The 19,736-nt window shown below is 36.1% G+C and overlaps 1 protein-coding gene and 2 pseudogenes across 1 annotated transcript; all 3 read right to left on the bottom strand.

Moving 5' to 3' along the window:
- Window positions 1-381: 381 nt before the first annotated feature.
- Window positions 382-924, bottom strand: LOC147523020 (uncharacterized). Its single transcript, XM_086569253.1, has one exon. The coding sequence runs from the start codon at window positions 922-924 to the stop codon at window positions 382-384; it is 543 nt and encodes a 180-aa protein (XP_086425379.1).
- A 9,602-nt stretch (window positions 925-10,526) lies between these two features.
- LOC147523021 (glutamate--cysteine ligase, chloroplastic-like) lies at window positions 10,527-13,774 on the bottom strand (annotated as a pseudogene).
- A 1,971-nt stretch (window positions 13,775-15,745) lies between these two features.
- LOC147523022 (paired amphipathic helix protein Sin3-like 3) lies at window positions 15,746-19,331 on the bottom strand (annotated as a pseudogene).
- Between the last annotated feature and the right edge of the window lie 405 nt (window positions 19,332-19,736).

Raw genomic sequence — 19,736 nt, forward strand, 5'->3', positions numbered from 1 at the left:
CATCTTTGTTGGCAGACAAGAACCGTATTAACTTGCCCTTCCATTCCTCAGACCGACTGGACCCCACTGATGTGAACTTCTCCTCACCGTCCTCCCCCAAATTCACTACCTCTATCTCGTCCAAGGTCTTGGTCCTTACGTTAACTCATGCCCCCCCCCCGACGGGGTAATTGTAATTGCTATGCGCCTCTTCTCACGGGCGTGAGGTCTCTTCCTCGATCCAGCGGATCAATCTCTTCTTCGTACTCTCGGTGGCTGTTTTTGCCGACACGATCCCCCGCGGACCTCGTGTACCCTGGTAGGGGTAGGGAACCGAATCACTTGGTAGTAGGTAGAGGGAACTGCTTTCATCTCGTGAATCCACCTCCTCCCGGGATGGCGTTATCTTTGAAAGTCGGCATCCACCACCTTAAATCTTGAAAACACTGTAACGGGTCCCGTGGTCACTAGGAGCAGAAGCTCCCCCAGGGGTTCCGTCATGCTTCCGTTGAACCCATACAAATTTGTTGGTGAGGGTCTCGACTGCTTCCTTTCTATCTTCATTTCTTCCATTGCCCCTCTAAACAGTAAATCTACAGCACTGCCGCAGTCCACCAACACCCTCTTTACTATGTAATTTCCCATAGACACCGTGATCACCAACGCGTCCTCATGTGGGGAGTCGATGGCTCGAAGGTCCGCGTCGGTGAACGTTATACTTTTCTTTCCTTTCGCGGCCCAGTAATCCGCCCGCGACTGTCCTGCTGTCTTATGTACCTGCTGTACACTTGCCGCCCGCCGTATTCTGTCTCGGTGTGCATTGTGGCTCAATATCTCTCCACTGAAGATCACGTTGATCGTTCCCAGTATCCTCCCCTGGGCAGGCGCTTGCTCTCCTTTTTCCTCTTTCGTTATAAATTCCTTCAACAATCCCTTTCCTATCATCCTCTGAATTAACCATCTTAACGCATAGCAGCCGTTCGTCTCATGATTGTGTATTTGATGATAGGCACAATAAGGTCTGCCTTGTACCTCCACTGGCTTGGTTCGTGGACCCTCATACCCCTGCAAATTCTGAATCAACGGTAGTATTTCACTCAACGATTTATTCAGTGGCACTTGCTCTTCCTCGCGATAGGGCTTTTTGTCTCGATTCTCCCTCCTAGCCTCTTCTCGGCTCCTCTCGGTCCGCGACGAATACCTTCGATATCCGCTGCCCCCTTTGTCAGAGGGCTCATATCGCCGACGCCCCTCACCTTTCTCCAACGATAACACCGCCTTCCCTGGCCTTCTCACCTCCTACGCGTGATGGTGTCTTCATACCGATGTACTTCTCCACCCAAGGCAGGCCCCGTAATGTTGCTATCTCATTCTTTGCTACCGACTCATGTACCCGCTTGTTCCCGGCGTAACCTCTCTCGAAAGCTATCATCGGCCGATCCTTTTCGTCCGGATTCTCCACTTTCAAAGTCTCCGCTTTGAATCTACACAAGAAATCTCTCACCGATTCAGCGGACCTCGCGCTTTACGTTGAACAAGGCGTGATGTCCACCACACGCTTCTTACGGTGTATGAAGTGATCAATGAGCGCTGCTCCAACTCCTAAAAGTTATTAATACTCTTAGAAGGTAACTTTGTAATACCAATCGGATGCTCCCCTTTTAAGCTTGCGGGAACATCATACATCTTAGTCCGTCATATCGGCTCCTCGCCACTGGCGGCATCTGGCGCGAAATGATGAATGTGGTCAGCTGGGCCCCCTGTTCCATCATACCTTTCAAACCTTGGCTGGTTGAGCCTCTTCGGCACCTCCGACTTCCATATCAAATATGCCAGTGGGTTGCGATTCAACCCCGCCACCACCTGACTCGTCATACCTCCCACGCCCTTGGTCTGTCCCAGGCTAGCCTTCAGATCGCTGGCGATCATTTCCCTGACTTGTTCCTTGGTGAGCCCCACCACCGTTTGTTCTTCCGCATCAGTTCCCCCTTCCTCCTCTTTCCCTGCTCTAGACACCTCCCTTTCCGACTCCTCTATTGTTTCTCTCTCCCTCCTTAACCCCTCATTTTCCTCCCTCAACCTCGATATTTCCTCATGCAACAACCTTGTTTCCTCTGCTCCAGACATTACTGTCTCTTCCCTATCCTGCTCCTCCCCTTCGTTCCTTATTGATTCCACATCCATCTCGGCGACCATCGTCTTTTTCGGTCGCCCCACTCTTCTTTTTGTTGCCATCTCACTATTTTTCACTCTCTCTCTCTCTCTCTCTTTTCCCCCCACGACGGCGCCAAATGTTGTGACCTACCTCTTCTCCTCCTCTCCTATCCTATTTATAATCCCCCTCCTCTCCCTTGGGCCCTCCATCTATCCCTTCATCTCTCGGTCTATGGATTGCCACGTGGTAAGTTCCCGTACGACGTTAGGGTTTTTCCCGTGCTCCTGCTGGGCACGTGTCCAGATGATACAACTCCAAGTCAGCTATCCTTCCGCGCCGCGGCTCTACGCTGTCGGTCCTCGGTTCTCTGCCTCCATACTTGACTCCCATGTCCACGACCTTAAATAAGAGGCCCTTCGTCCCACATCCAGTCCTCCTCCTGGATCCATTACCCGCCGGACTCTCGACCATCACAAATTGGGTCGCTACAGTTTACTTTCTAAGTTTGTGAACTTGGGATACAGTTGGTTGAAACTAGCATTTCGTTAATTCAACTAAACCATGTCCATACATTTTGATACCATATATATTTTCTTTTTGCTTACTGTACAGGTGAATGTCTGCAGTGGGTGAGAGCGCTACTCCGGTGACTAGTTCTGCTGAAGTGAGTAATAAGAAGCACAAGATATGTCCGAAATCAAGTTTGTCGCATTTGGGCTCTTAGAAAGGCTATTTTAGTTTCTGGTTTGGTCTCAAAATGTATGCAAAATCTTGAAATTGGTTGGCTGATTCATCATTACTTTAACAAATTTGAAATGGTTGCGAACAGGGCCATCCCTGAGTTTTCAATGGCCCTGTGCAAACAACAAAATGTGGCTTTCTTCCAGTCTTCCATCAATACAAAATGGATCATCGAAATATTGCTCTTCTCGCATTTTTAGTTGCAAAATCATCAATGAAGCTTTTTAGTCTTTTTTGTGATATAGTCGATCTAAGATATGATTTCAATCATTTTAATTTTGAAAAACTTATTTCTGCAAACGCGACAATAACGGGAACAATCAACAAAATTCTATAAGCTATGCTTACTTGAAGAAAAATCAAAAGTTAGGTGAATAAGTAATTGAGATTGATCAAAGTGAAAACTAATACAAATTTACAATTGTAAATAAAGAAATTTTGAGAACGAAAGGATACTAGATGATCAGAAGGTAAATGAGGAGTTTTTTTTTTTTTTTTTTTTTTGTATTTGAGTAATTGAGGGGCGACTCAAGCAACAAGTAATTGGAGTGATTTTCCAAAAGAAAATATTATTAATTAGGGAGAGAGAGATATCTGGCCGTTGAGAAGATCTCCTCATTTATTATATATCTTATTTTATTTTTTTACGAAAATAATTAATGAGGAAAGAGAATATGAGAGGACATTTCGGTTGTTTATTGTGAAATTTCCGATTTTTTGGGCTTTTGGTTGGTTTGGGATTTTAATTTGCCAAATAGGCATTTTCACCTAAACATATATTTTTAGGGCCTTATATATTCAGGGCCTGTGCGGTCGCCCACATGGCACCTGCTCAGGGCCGGGCCTGGTTGCGAAGAAAAAAGCTAATACATTTAACAAGTTAAAACTGGTTGACAAAAAGACTATCCGATTTTTTTATTTCGATTTTTCCAATTCCAATTTTTTCCCAAATTCGGAAAAGAAATTGCCCATGTGGAAAAAAAATATATAATTTTTTCCTAAAGCCCTTGATCAGATCCGAGTTGAAGTCACCCCTAGTACTCTTGTTCAATACAACAAAACAATGTAAAGTCAATTCTCATTGCCTAAAAAAAACACTTGAACTAATATCTCTTTCTTTATTTTGATTGGCAAGCTTGTTTTAAATTAAGGGTACCCTAAATTAAATTAGATCAATAACTCTTGAATGCTAGCAGGGTTCGAGCCCACCAAGCTTGCTAGTTGGCACTTGCAAAAAAGTGTGTGGGCAAGCCATAAAGAGAACACTAGCTTTCGAACCGTCCTACAAACGGGTGACGTTATAAAAATATTAGCAACTATGCATAACTATGAGATATGAATATTATATTAATCACTCATCCAAATTTTTTGCAACGTGAAAACCCCACTTTCAATAATAAAAAGAATTAACCAATTCTTGATAAAGGTCTGACTTTTTTTGTTGTTTAATTAAAATTAAAATTAAAATAGCAGTTTGATTGAAGTTTTGGGAGAATACCCAAGGAGGTGAAAATTATATTAAAGCTACTTGAATAGCAAAACATTATGATAAACATATATATAATTCAACTATGTTTTGATGTTAGTTCAATGCATTTGCATCTAGTCTCTAATTTTCCGTTAATTATTATTTGAGAGTAGTTCAATGCAGTTGCACTAAATTTTTGATTTCTCATTAATTATTATTTGAGGTTAGTTTGATGCATTTGCATCCAGTTTCTGATTTCCGATTAATTATTCATTGAGATTAGTTCGATGCATTTGCATCCAGTTTTCGATTTACCGTTAATTATTCATTGAGATTAGTTAATGTATTTGCATCTTGTTTCCGATTTCTCGTTAATTATTAATTGAGGTGAGTTCGATACATTTATATTATGTTGCTGATTTCCCATTAATTATTCTTTGAGGATAGCGATCCATTTGCATATAGTTTGCGATTTCCCGTTAAATAGTTGTTTAGGATAGTTAAGTCTTTGATGTCTTATTAAGTTTCATGCAGTTGCGTCTAGTTTCCAATTTTCAGTTAATTATGCTTTGAGGTTAGTTCGATACATTTGCATCAAGTTTTCAATTTTCTGTTAATTATTTTTTGAGGTTAGCTTAATGCATTTGCATCCTATTTCTGATTTTCCGTTAATTATTCTTTGAAATTACTTCAACGGATTTGCATCTTGTTGTCGATATCATGTTAATTATTCTTTGAGGATAGTTCAATCAATTTGCATCTAGTTTCTGATTTCCCGTTCAATATTCTTTGAGATTCGTTCGATGCATTTGCATTCATTTTCCAATTTTTTCGTTAATTATTCTTTGATGTTAGTTCCATACAGCTGCGTCAAATTTCCAATTTCTTATTAATTATGTTTTGAGGTTAGTTTGATGCATTTGCTACCAGTTTCTAATTTCCTGTTAATTATATTTTAAGGTTAGATCGATGCATTCACATCCAGTTTTCGATTTCCCGTTAGTTTTTCTTTGAGGTTAGTTCAATGTATTTGCATTCAATTTTCCGATTTCACGTTAATTATCTTTTGAAGTTAGTTAAATGAAGTTACAACCAGTTTTCAATTTATCGTTAATCATTCTTTTAGGTTAGTTCCATGCATTTGTATTCAGTTTATGATTTTCAGTTAATTATTCTTTGAGATTATACCGATGCATCCACATCCAGTTTTCGATTTCCCGTTAGTTATTTTTTAAGGTCAGTTCAATGCATTTGCATCAAATTTTCAATTTTCAGTTAATTATTTTTTAAAGTTAGTTAAATGCGCGCCTTTTCATCCAGTTTTTAATTTCTCGTCAATCATACTTTTAGGTTAGTTTCATGCATTTGTATCCAGTTTTTTATTTCCCGTTAATTATTCTTTGAGATTAATTAGTTCATTGCAGTTGCCACAATTTTTTGATTCCCCGTTAATTACTCTTTGAGATTTGTTTAATGCGTTTGCATTCAGTTGTCGATTTCTCCTTAATTACTTTTAGAGGTTAGTTGGATGCATTTGCATCCCGTTTTCAATTTTCCATTAGTAATTCAAAGTGGTGTGCAATACTAACTTCTATTGATCGTTATGTTGTTTCCTTAATTGCAAACATAGCATAAAAAAAATATCATACATGATTCACTATGTGAGATCAACAAAGATTATCCAGTTTTTTTTATTTCTAGTTCATTATTCTTTGAGGTTAGCTAATTGTATTTGTATTCAGTTTTCAATTTCATATTAATTATTCTTTGAGGCTAGTTCGATACATTTGCATTGTGTTGCAAATTTCCCGTTAGTTATTCTTTTAGGATAGTTTGATTCATTTGCATATAGTTTCTAATTTTCCATTAAATATTCTTTGAGGATAGTTCGATGCATTTGCATCCAATTTCCAATTTCTTATTAATTATTCATTGAGATTAGTTTCATGCAGTTGTGTATAGTTTATGTTTTTCCGTTAATTATGGTTTGAGGTTAGTTCGATGCATTAGCATACAATTTTTGATTTTTCTTTAATTATTATTTGAGATTAAATCGATGCATTTGCATCCAGTTTTTAATTTTCTATTAATTATTATTTGAAGTTAGTTCAATGCAGTTACACCTAGTTTTTGATTTCTTATTAATAATTCTTTTAGGTTAGTTCAATACAGTTGCATCCATTTTTCGATTTCTAGTTAATTATTTTTTAGGGACAGTTAGATGCATTTGCATCCAGTTTTTTTATTTCTCATTAGTTATTCAAGATTTCAAGGTGGTGTGTAATAATACCAACTTCTATTGATTCTTTTGTAGTTTCCTTGCAAACTTGACAGAAAAAATATATTATACATGATTCACTATGTGTGATCATTAAAGTTTATCCTGTTTCCGATTTTCCATTAATTATTCTTTTAGGTTAGTACAATGTATTTGTATCCAATTTTTGATTTTCCATTAATTATTTTTTGAGGTTAATTCTATGAAGTTGCGTCTAGTTTCCAATATCCCGTTAAATATTTATTGAGATTAGTTCGATATAGTTGCATCAAGTTTTCGATTTCCAGTTAGTTATTCTTTGAGGTTAGGTCAACGCAGTTGTATCCAATTTCCGATTTTACGTTAATTATTCTTTGAGATTAGCTTAATGCATTTGTATATTGTTTTCGATTTTTTGTTAATTATTCTTTGAGGTTAGTTTGATTTATTTGCATCTAGTTTTCGATTTCCCGTTAATTATTTTTTGATGATAGTTCAATACATTTGCATTCATTTTCTGATTTCCCATTACTTTTTTTAGGTTAATTCCAAGTAGTTGGGTCCAATTTCTGATTTCCCGTTAATTATATGTTTTTAGTTTAGTTCGATGTATTTGCTTATAGTTTTTGATTTTCCGTTAATTATCCATTAAAGTTAGTTCAATGTAGTTGCATCACCTACTTAGCTTGCTCATGTCACTAACAGAGTGATCTTCCAAGAAACCCCTCCCTTTCTCACCGATCTAAAAGAAAACCTCACCTTACATGCAAATTTAAACATTCTTGGAGCATTAGGTGATGTTTCTCTTTTGGGTATAATATTTTAATAGGTTATGGACTATCGCAGTATCACTACATAGTGACATGTAATTAGTATTGATAGTCTATACACTACAAAGAGACTAGTCTGATGCAGGTGCGTAATACCTCGGTACGCACCTCGAGCCCATTCTATCTATAAAATAATCACAAAAAATTGAATTACTTATTTAATTTTTTTAATATATAGTATTTATTTATTTGATTTTGGTTTGGGTGTAAGGATAAATTTGTAGTTATAACAAAATTACAAGGGCAAAACAGACAAGGAAAAAGTGACCAAGAGTCACTTTTTTTTTAAATATAAATCACTATTACGACACTGTAGGTCAGAGTCACGATTTTTAAATTAGTAAAAGATTTGGGCCTTCTATGAATTTGAGAATAACGATGTTTCGTATTTTATCTGATTTCTTTTACTCAAGGTCTACATATCTTAGAAGTTATAATTTTCTCCTAACAATCATTAGTTATTTTCATTATCAAAGGCTTATCGTGTGACGTGTATGGATGTCATCATATAAAAAAACGTGATTGACATTTTCCCTTGACGTTGAGGATATAAAGCATGATATTGCTACTGAAAATATAAGTATCAGGACAGTAAAATTACTATGTCACAAACATGATCATCTACCCTGTTGAACTTGACATTAATCTTTAAATAGTGAACACTGTCCGGGTTGAATGTCTCTCCAGTAAACTGCTTGACTTTTATAACCATATTACCTACTCCAACTCTGTTAACAATAGTTTTTAGTCTTGACTTGTTTTTCTGCAAAAAAATGAAATCTTTTAACTCTATGATATAGGGGGTTTTGTTTCTTTGGGGTTATTTTATATGTGGGTTTTCTAAAGTTTATCTAGTTAAAATTTCTAATTTATAAGAAAAATTGGAAAATAGCGTTTATTTTATTTTGTAGGACTCTTCATTGAACCCCCCCCCCCCCCTCCCTTACGTGGATAATGGAAACTCATAATTTTGGATTTTATTTTATTTTTTCGTAATTAGTATTAGAGTTTATAAAAAATTGGAGATTTGTGAAGCCTTAACAAATAGAGCCAAGAGGGTATAGCTATAATATATATCTAAGGAATACCTCAATAGTGTGCAAGCGTGGATAGAAACCTAGACCTACCTCTTGTATCACCACCCAAATGTTTTACCAATTGAGCTAGCTGGAATTTACAATAACTCTTTCATGCTTCCAGTGTTTTTTGTTTATAAAAAAAATAGTGAATGGACTAATATATCTAGAGAGAGTTTAAATGAAAAATACAATAGAAATAAATAAAAAAAATTAGAAATGAAGACTTCCATGGAACAAACACAAAGCTTTTCTCTATCGAATAATATTGACATTTATTTACAAATCTATTTTTTTTTTCTCTCTTTGACTTATATGCAACAATTGAGGTAAATGAGAAACATGTAGAGAGAGCAAATTAAACACAAAAAAACTTTTTTTTTTCTCTCTCTGGTACTTGAGATTTTCTACCACCAAAATGTTTGTTTTTCTTAATGCTTATAAATTCTTTTTTTCCATTATTATCATCAAACATACTGTGAGTTTTTGGTAAAAAGAAAAATAGGTCTTTAAGTCCAACTGACTATTACAATCTACACATATATAAATTATGAAAGGCGAAAAATAAATTATAGTGCATAGCTTAGCAATGCAAAACTGAAATGCTGAAATGCGGAAAGATGAAGATGACTAGGGTTTTTTTTATCAGGGAAAAATAAATAAATAAATAAATAATCATTAACTAATTCGTCGTGCCTATGTTTTGGGTTTTAGGTTCTTAAGACCTCATACATTATGCTACTCAACGAAGGTAAAATGAAGCTAAAATTAGTTTCATCCTCGATTAAGCTAAGAACATTGAATCATGAGGTCAATGACTTAGGCAATATAGTAAAACACAACAAATTTTTTTCAATTAGAAAATGCACGACAGACAAAAATCAAATAATCAAATGATTCAACAACTCTAGGGTTTTTTCTCGTTGAGAATAAATATAACCAAAAACGGAGTATCAAAAATCTTATCATATAAGTAAGAGAGAGTAAATCGACACAAAAAAAAACATATCCAAACTTTGCAAATACTCATCGGATATTTGTAGGCATCCTATCCATTGATATATTTTATATAACATAGATATGGTATGTATATAACTTAATCATCCGAGCCATGTACACTTTTTGTTTTTGTTTTGTTGAGATTTGGTGTAAGTACAATATTTATCAAGATTGCATTTTTGCATATGTACTAGGAACATCTCAGTCATCAGTGGAGTAAACTAATTAGATATCAGACGATGACGAATGACATTTAATATTGTCAGTAGTACAACTTTGATACGAGTACAATGTTATAGTATATAATATTATAATACTATAATTTTTTTGGGTGTAGGGGACTTCTCCAATTTGGGAAACTATTATAGTAGTTGTTAGGTTCTCAACGGGGTTAATACTTTATTCCAACAATCAAACAAATTTTTCTATGGAAACCGTTAGTCATGTATTTTAGCCTAAACAACATGATTGCAATAAAATTATAGAAGTTGCACCTAATACATATCATATGTTCAAAGTTTAAATTTCAATGAAAGTTTATTATCGAAGAGAGAGAGAGGGAGAGAGATTTGCTCAAACAAATAAAAAATGAAGATAAAATTAGTTTCATCATGAATAAACCTAAGAACATTGAATCGTAAGGTCAATGACTTCGGCAATATAATAAAGCACAACAAATTCAATCAGAAATAAATACACACCAAACAAAAATCAAGTAATCAAATGATTAATTTTTCTCGTTGAAAATAAATATAACAAAAAATGGTGTAAAGTCTACCTCAAATCTCAAAAATCTTATCATATATATAAGTTAGAGGGGGTAAATTAACACTAAAAACATATCCAAACTTCGCAAATACTCATCGGATATTTGTAGGCATCCTATCCATTGATATATTCTATATAACATATTTATGTTTTTTTTTTAATAATGTTATATTTGAATGCATATAGATAGTTAAACAACACTTCACCCCACATAATATAGTGCATTGTACATAAGATTCAATACATAAAGGTACTTCACTTCAGAACCAATTGCAAATAAAGCTGCTCCCTCACGTACTTCACATCAATAACGCAGCTCTTCGAAAAGAGGATTCACACATTGGCTCCACTTGCCATTGTATGATTGCAGAAGCTTTTCTGTGGGGGTTATACCTGTTGTAACAACTTCAGCTAATGCATTTAAGTATCTAGTTTCATTGTAGCCTCTTCTTTGTGGACTATCCATCAACATATTTAAAATGTCTTATGCAACATGTCTTAGGAGCCCATTCCGAAAGGGTGTCTGGAGACCCATTTTTGGTACCATATCCCTCAACATTTGTCTCTCTGCTAGGTCCAATCAGCTGTCATATCCAACACACTTTGTAGAGAAACATCGTCATATAACAACCCAACCCAAAAGGCTGGTAATGCATATAAGGTCATACAAGGCTTTACATCAACACCCCTCATCTCCAAATATCTCCTCAGCCTGACCTCATGATAAATTGTATGTAGGTGATTCTCCCAATCACAAAGTGTAGGCGTTCCTCCTAGAACAACAGGAAGTTTTCCTTCTAGAAAATCACAAAAGGACGACCCTATACAATTCGTGTACTTGTTATTACGACAAACAAAATACATATGAATATCAAGAGCATAGTCCACATACTGCTCAAACCCAAAAGATTCATAAAAAACAAAAGGAAACATTCCATTGCGGCAAGTGTCTGTGGCACTCCACATATAGCTCCTTATGCTTAGGTAACCGTTTGGTTTTCCTTCAGTAAAGGGTGAATTTGCAAACAGTGTTGTGGCCATAGGCTGTAAAGAGGGACTAGCACGTAACTTCCTCACCATATCAGATTCTGAACTGAAGTCCAAATTAACTTGAACAGTGCAAAACATCATGTCAAGGCCATGTGAATCAACTTTTGCCATGTAGTTTCTCAAGATATTAAATTTTTCCTTGGGCATCGTAGGTATGCCATGGAGTCCCTGTGTGGGCTGGAAACCTATTCCGTAAAAGCCAATCCCTACTTCTTTTGCAACAACATTAACTTGGTATAGGTGTGAATTAACCTCTGAACATGTCTGGTGCAATGTCTCGAGGGATGCACCACTAAGCTCTAATTGACCACTAGGCTCTAATGATATACTTTGGTTTCCCTTTCTGCATACATATATATGGCTTGTATATAACTTAATCATCCGAGCCATGCATGTACATTTTTTTTTGTTGAGATTTGGTGTAAGTACAATATTTACCAGGATTGCATTTTTGTGTATGTACTATGAACATGTCAATCATCAGTGGAGTAAACTAATTAGATGTCAGACAACGACGAATGACATTTAATATTGTTAGCAGTACGACTTTTATATGAGTACGGTGTTGTAATAGTTGTCGGAAAATAAGATATTTGTTAGAGATTGTAAGCAGTGTATTATGATATCAAAATATGATAATTTAATTTAATATTTTCAGCATTACAACTTTGAATACAATGAGAAATTGTCAGAGATTCTCAGTGTAGTATGATTAAATAGTTATTGCACGTGTACGATGAACAAATATATCTTAATTAAACTGTATGGATTTCATAAGACGACGAATATTATTTAATATTGTTAGCATTATGATTTATTCAACGTGTACGATGCTATAATATCTTTGTCCGAAAAGTGTCAGAGATTGTCAATGTATCGTGATTAACTAGTCATTGCACATGTACCATGAATAAGTAAATTGTTAGCTAAGTATACTAATTGGATATTAGAAGACGACCAATGTCATTTAATACTGTGAGCATTACAACTAGATTGGTCAGTATTTTTTAATTACTCATTGGTCACATTTACAACTCGCCACTAATTTTGTCGTATGTGCGACAACAATAATTGGTAATGGAGTTTTTTCGCCGGCATATCATATTTTCTCATCAAATAATCAATAAATTATATTTTTTCTTATTCGTTACGGAAGTAGAACAGAGATAAAAATGTAAATGACTAACCTAGTTAGAACAAAATTTTCCTAAATGAAATCTTTAGAGATCCTAAATGAAATCTCTAAAGATTGTGACACTATAAAAACCATGTACCACCAAGAAAGTCAATAATCATATTTTATTCCCATACTACACTCTCCTACAATAACCCCTCTCCACAACCACCATTTCATCATCAAAACCCAACAACACTCCACTCTATAACCTCAAACGTCTCAATATAAATTAAACAAACTCGAGAGCACCAGATAAATAAAATCTTAAAAAAAAAGATAGATTTGGTTAAGATTCTTTTTCCGTTTCACTTCCCACACTATAATAACGTACTTTACAATAACTTCCCTAAAAAAAAAAGTAAATCCCCAAAAACCCAAGGTCATTTTAGTAACTATATTCCTATATATACGTATACCAGCAAGGGTTAATTCGGTACATCAAAATATTAACAAAAATAGAAAGAAGAAGAAATCCCTAAACCCTTGGTTCAGTACTATGTTCAGCAATACTTAAGTCACATTGAAGGACTTTGGAATACTAAACCCTGAACCCTAAAAACCCTAAACCCTGAACCCTAAAAACCCTAAAGATCAAGTGACTATAAACTTTTGCAATACTTAAGTGATTTAGGAATATTACCTTTAAGCATCATTGAAGGAAGTTGTAGACCAATCAGTCTATTTTGATGGAAGTTGTAGACCAATCAGTCTATTTTCTTTCTGATTCCAACAAGAAACACCAACAAACATACATATAAAACCCAATGAAGTGTTGGTAAAAGACCATGATGCTAGTTTTGAGTCCGGATCTAAAAATGTAGTCTTGAAGCCTTGTAGACACTTAAAGTCATCTTCTTGAGCTAAAGAAATGAAAATGAGATGGAATGTGATGAAAAGAAGGAAATGGAGCTGGGGCATTTTTCTTGAAGTGGTGTTGTTCATTGTGAAATGGTGAATGTGAGTGTTTGGGGTTTGTGGGTTTTGGAAGTGTTGAGTGTGTGTTTTGAGTTTTGAGGATAGGGAAAAATGGTGAAGGCAAGTAGAGATAGTGCCACTGCTACTTTGACAGTTTGACTGAAGTAATAGAAGAGAGAGAAAGAGACTGAACCCTAATGTGATGGATCGTCCACCCATCAGTGAACTTGCTGGGTGAAAATGTAAATCTTGGTGGAGATATTTAGATGGTGTTTCTCCTGAGGTGAGCTTTTATGCGTGTTGTAACATTATACAGCAGCAGCAGAAGCAGAAGCAACAAATAACAATACCAACACCATTGCCTTAGCCCTGAAGTTTGGGGTTGACAAATGAGTTCCATTCTTTCATCAAATTTTTATAGGTGCAGAGATTTTGACATGTTCATTATTTCATAACATTACTGTATATAATTCATTGTAACCATTGATCCTTGTACCATTACATTAGTTATAATTTACAAAGGTGTAGTTCAAGATTACAATCCTCATGCTCTTTTTTCTCTGGAAAATTCTTTCGGGTGTGGCTAGTAATTCTCTTCCTGATCGTCCTGCTCTGTTACATATAGGGCTGTCAATGGATCAGTTTGGGTTGGGTTCTGAAAAATCCAAACCCAAACCGGAAAATTGGGAACCCAAAATCGAGTCGAACCGATAAGATATATTGTAACTCAAAACCGAACCGACCTGAACCGAAAACTATAAAATGAATTAAATCCTAAATTAAATAGATTAATTTTAGTCATATAATTAATAAATATATATAAAATTAATCATAAATATTACTAAAATGTCATCTTATCGATTCTGATTCATATCAGTTTGGTGGAGGACAAATCCGAAACCAAACCAATATCTTATCAGTTTGGTTTTGAGTCGGTGCCAAACCAATATCTTATAAGTTTGATTTCGAATCAGTGGAGTGCAAACCAAATTACCAAAACCCAAACCGTTTTTTTATCAATTTAGTTCGAGTCGGTTATCGGGTTATCCAAACCCATTGACAGCACTAGTTACCTGATCCTAGTTAAATATTGTGTGGTGTATTTGGTACACATTTGGAGAAGAGGTGTGGATATTTTTCACCCATTCCCACAAGTGTACTACTGGTGCTGTTATTTAATTATTGCATATTAATCCTCTGCCACGTTTGCTTTTCCAATTTTCTTTGAACTTGAAACAGTCTAGTTGACCCAAATCTTGCATCCTCGACAGCAAGTGACAAGTAAAGAAGAATTTGGAACACAGTTCAAAAAATTGACAGTGTACTTCATATCTACCTAAAATGTCAAATGTTTTAACGAAAAACTTGTACTTTTACCATTTGAAAGGATACCTGGCACTAGTTCCCTAAATGGTTGAGGGTTAAGCTTTACATGATCCAAGGTTACACATCAGTAATTACTGCTATTTACAAGATGGTGGCTCAATACGCCCATAAGAGTATATATAAAACATTACATTGTCGATCTTTACGAGCCATATAACCCGTTATGTGGTTATTCATCGGCTGACTAAACAAGAAAAAAAATGAAAAATTTGATAGAGCTGCCAGTCCAAAAATTATGCTTCATAGTTACACTTAACAACAGCATCAAGCAGGACAGTTGCAAAAATCAGCTCCTGGGGAATTCGTTATGCATGTGATGATTTCTGAACTGCAAAAATATATAAATGATTTTTATCTACTAATATCACAAAGGGAATAGTCAGCATTTCATCATGGAAGTTTTAGATTATTATTTTTTTTTATTGGAAGAAAATGGAAAACCCGAACTAACTGTCAATGAGAATCAAACATAGTTGACGTTAAAGTGGTGTGGGGGACACGAGCATTTTCATGGTATACTGAATCCACAAATCTTATAGGTTTCCTTGAGTTCTCATATGCATGCAGTTGAAGAAGCTTATTGTCCATTTCATCAGTCGCAACCGTTTAAAGTTGTATTAACCACGAATGAGAATAATTGGGTGATTCTAATATCCATGCTGCTATACTACTAGTACCAAGCCTAAATCTTTTATCAACAAGAGGGAAAACCTAAGACCTAATTCAAGACCAAAGAACATAGCTTACCTGCTTGCCAAGTTTATGTATTAACTTGTCTAATGTGAACAGAATATATGCCTGAGTTCCAACTATAGCTCTGCATTCATCCTTGAACTTTGTATTGTCAGAAGTATCATCAATTAAATTGTATATGGCATTCAGTAATATGCAAACAGAAGAATCCAAATAAGTATATACCAATCCACTTTACATAGGACATCCCGTCAGAATTTAAACCACTTGGCGTAGTAGTCAGGTTGGCCTAAATCCTTTGAAGTCCTCCATTTCCTTTCACCAGACGATGAGCTCTTTTTTCCTATCAGCATTCTCTCATAGAGTGTCTGTGACCAACGATTAAACCATGTATTCATGAATAACTTCAAATAAGATCTGTATCTACAAGGAGTGTATATTTACGAAAAAAGTAAAACAAATTCTTACCTCATGAAGCCTAAAAACCACATACAAAGAGACGTTCCCATAAAAAATTCGAGAATCTTACTTTTCTTTGCCATGCAACAAAGAAGGGACATGTTTTGCAAGAGGCTTCACATTCTCTAAAAAACACTCAGAATATGGCAATGACATGCAATCTCCGTCTACATCATGTGCATCAGCAGTCCCCTTAGCCTCACCTTCACTTTCTGCCTTGGTATCATGATCGACATCTTCCTCGTCTTCTTCATGATCTTCCCGAGAGCATTTGTCACCTTCACTAGACTCACTCCCTGAAACATCTTCACCAGCCAAAGAAGCATTATCACTTTCCTCTATCAATCTTTGTGCACTTTCCTCCCCCTCATCATCAGCATCAGCACCATTTTCGCCTCCTGCCTCACGATGACATAATGCTTCTTGTCCATGTTTGGCTTCATATTGCCTCTTTGGAGTAGATTCCTTAGCTTTTGGCACGACACCTGTGCCAGAAGTTTTATAGACTCGAAAATTATCCTCTTCAAAACCTTCAGTTGGAAAAACTCACCCTCTTCTCTATCGACCTTGCTATGACCAACAGAATCATCAACTTTAGTGCTTTCTGCCATCACCCCATTTGCCGCTATAACTGGTTTTGTACTATCACCATCCTACAGGGTATGAGAAATGTACTTTGAGCATTGAATAGCTACTTAGACCTAATCCAGACTAACAATAAGCCAAGAGTTTTGTGATCATTGCAGTAAAAGAATTTAGTATCAACCTACGGAAAAAATATGACCATAATAGTCTGTGCTCATTCTAGATTTTCATTCATACACTGCACATCTCTATTAACTAGGATAGTTAGGACCTTCAAGGGATCATAATGTAAGGTCATATATACCTGTGATGAAGGTAGGGCTTCATTAGAAAGTCCAGCCTCAAGCACACCCTCAACAGCAACAGGACAGGTTTTGGGTGGTGTTACACTAAGCCCTTGCAATGAGAAAGTATCACAGCAGTCATAAATCCAAATTATAACCTTCAAAATAGAAAAGTGATGACAAATAAACAATTTATGTTTGAAGAGTTACCATGGTTTGTTGTGCTCTAATAGCAACTGAATCATTGTTGTTGGTTAGCCTTTCATTAGAATTAGCTTGTGCACTAATTAATGATGATTCCTCAACCACATGAACATAATTATTCGACATTCTTCCATTTTGAAGAGCATCTCTCCTACGGCTAATTTGATCTATACCATGGACACCATCTTCTTTAGCTTTTTCCCCATTTACAAATCCATCCCTGCAAAAACTTGCTTGTTCAGGTGGAATGTTGTCATCTTCGTTGCTAAGGGAGTTGGGTTGCTTGACATTATCGATAGCAGCTTCATCATCTGGACTGCCATTGCTTTCTCCTATACTTGCTACACCACTTTTTACATGATTTTTAGCCTTTACAACATCTTCACTGTCCTCTGTCCCCTGTGGCCTAGGAGGAATACCCAACATTGGTTCTAAAAAAGTCGTCCAGATCCTCATAACTTTCTCCAACTGTTCTGTGGTTGTACAGACCTCATTACATGAGTATTTTATGATTTGATATAAGTCTTCATGGATGTCTGAATCAGAATACTCAAATTCTATATTAGGAATTATAGAACGTCTATTCCCAGCAGCAACTGCAAGAAGGACATCGTCCTCTTTACGCTTCTTCTCATTTATTTCTTTAATCTCAGCCAATAAAGCTGTCCAATAAAAAGTGTACAATGAGTTACAGGAATGAAAAGTAGAAACTCAACAACAGAAGAGAATAAACATTAAACTGGTTCTAGACTTCAATTGAATACATATTAAATCTGAGAGACCACACGAAATGAAGTTGAGATGTTGATGTAACCTATTAATACCAACACAAAATACAAATAAATTATGACACAGAAGAAAATCAAATCCCTACTAAATGGAGCATATTTAGTCAAATATCATTTATGTTTTAGTCTTTGACAACTAATTTTTAAATTAAGATAAGTGTATAATTAAACAACCAATCAAAGAGACAAAACACAAGATTTATAGTGGTTTGGTGCCAATGCGGCAGCCTACGTCCACGGGAGAAGAAAGGTGTTTATTGCTTGATTGATTAGGGTTGTGTTACAGAGATTTATATAGGCACAACATGAGTGCACACTCGTCTGTATTGTTTCTAAAAAGAGTGGAGTCTTCCTTTACAGAAAACACACGAATCTATCGAACCTCTGTCACAACCAACTAGGGCGAGCTCGCACCTTCATCATGAGCAACATGAGCGCGCCCGCACCTTCATGCCTGTCTCTGACTTCTCCCACACTCCCCCTCAAGTTGGTGCGAAGATATCCAGCGATCCCAACTTGGAGAGTATATCATGAAACTTGAAAGTTTGAAGTCCCTTAGTAAAAATGTCTGCAAGCTGTTGGTCACTTCGAACAAAGGAGGTAGTGACAATGTAAAACTGCACTTTTTCACGCACAAAATGACAGTCAACTTCAATATACTTAGTTTTCTCATGAAACACGGAATTTGCAACAATGTGCATAGCAGCTTGATTATCACAGTAAAGTGTAGTTGACAGATACAAACCAAAACACAAATCCTTTAGAAGAGCGCGAAGCCATATGATTTCACTGGTGGTGGAAGCCATAGCCCTGTACTCAGCTTCAGCACTAGAGCGAGCCATTACATTATGTTTTTTGCTTTTCCAAGTGACCAAATTACCTCCCATAAAGGTACAATAACCGGAAGTAGACCGCCAATCAACTGGACATCCTGCCCAATCAGCATCTGTGTAAGCAGTAATAGATGTATGCCCATTTTTCCACATCCAAATACCTATGCCTGGCGACCCTTTCAGATACTACAGTATTCTAGAAATTGCATTCATATGTGGAGTCCTTGGAGAATGCATAAAACGACTAACCAAGCTTATTGCAAAAGAAATATTTGGTCGGGTAATAGTTAAATATATTAGTTTACCAACTAATCGCTGATACTGACCAATGTCAATAAGAAGATCACCAGTGTTGTCCAACTTGGCTCCACTGTTAGTTGGAGAATCAGATGGTTTTACCCCCAACTTTCCTAATTCACTCAAAAGATCCAACACATACTTTCTTTGATTAAGACATATGCCTCTTTTTGAATAAGCAATTTTGATCCCAATAAAGTACTTCATAATACCCAGATCCTTGATGGCAAATTTATTGTGCAGTAAATCCTTGAGTTTCAAGATTTCGATATGGTCATTACCTGTGATAACTTTGTCATCAACATAAATAAGAACAACAACCGAGCCTGACCTGCTAGACTTAACAAATAAGGAAGGATCAGCATCACTCCGCTTATGACCGGTCATAGCTAGAACAGAACTGAGTTTGGCATACCACGCTCATGGAGATTGTTTAAGTCTATAGATAGCCTTTTTTAACTTGCATACTAATCCAACCTTAGTCTCCTTCGGATGTCCAGGTGGAATGCTCATATACACTTCTTCTTTAAGATTGCCGTGTAAGAATGCATTTTTAACATCCATCTGAAATAATTTCCAGTCTTGATTTACAGCTAGAGATACAAGAACTCTAAACGTGTTCATCTTTGCAACTGGTGCAAAAGTTTCCTTGTAGTCCTGACCATATGTTTGGGTGAATCCTCTTGCAACGAGTTGAGCTTTAGACCTTTCTAAGGAACCATCACTGTTGAACTTGTTTCTGAACACCCAACGACAATCAAATGTTTTCTTTCCGTACGGTAGCATAACAAT

Source organism: Coptis chinensis, chromosome 1 (assembly GCF_015680905.1).
Source record: "Coptis chinensis isolate HL-2020 chromosome 1, ASM1568090v1, whole genome shotgun sequence".
Classification (NCBI taxonomy): domain Eukaryota; kingdom Viridiplantae; phylum Streptophyta; class Magnoliopsida; order Ranunculales; family Ranunculaceae; genus Coptis; species Coptis chinensis.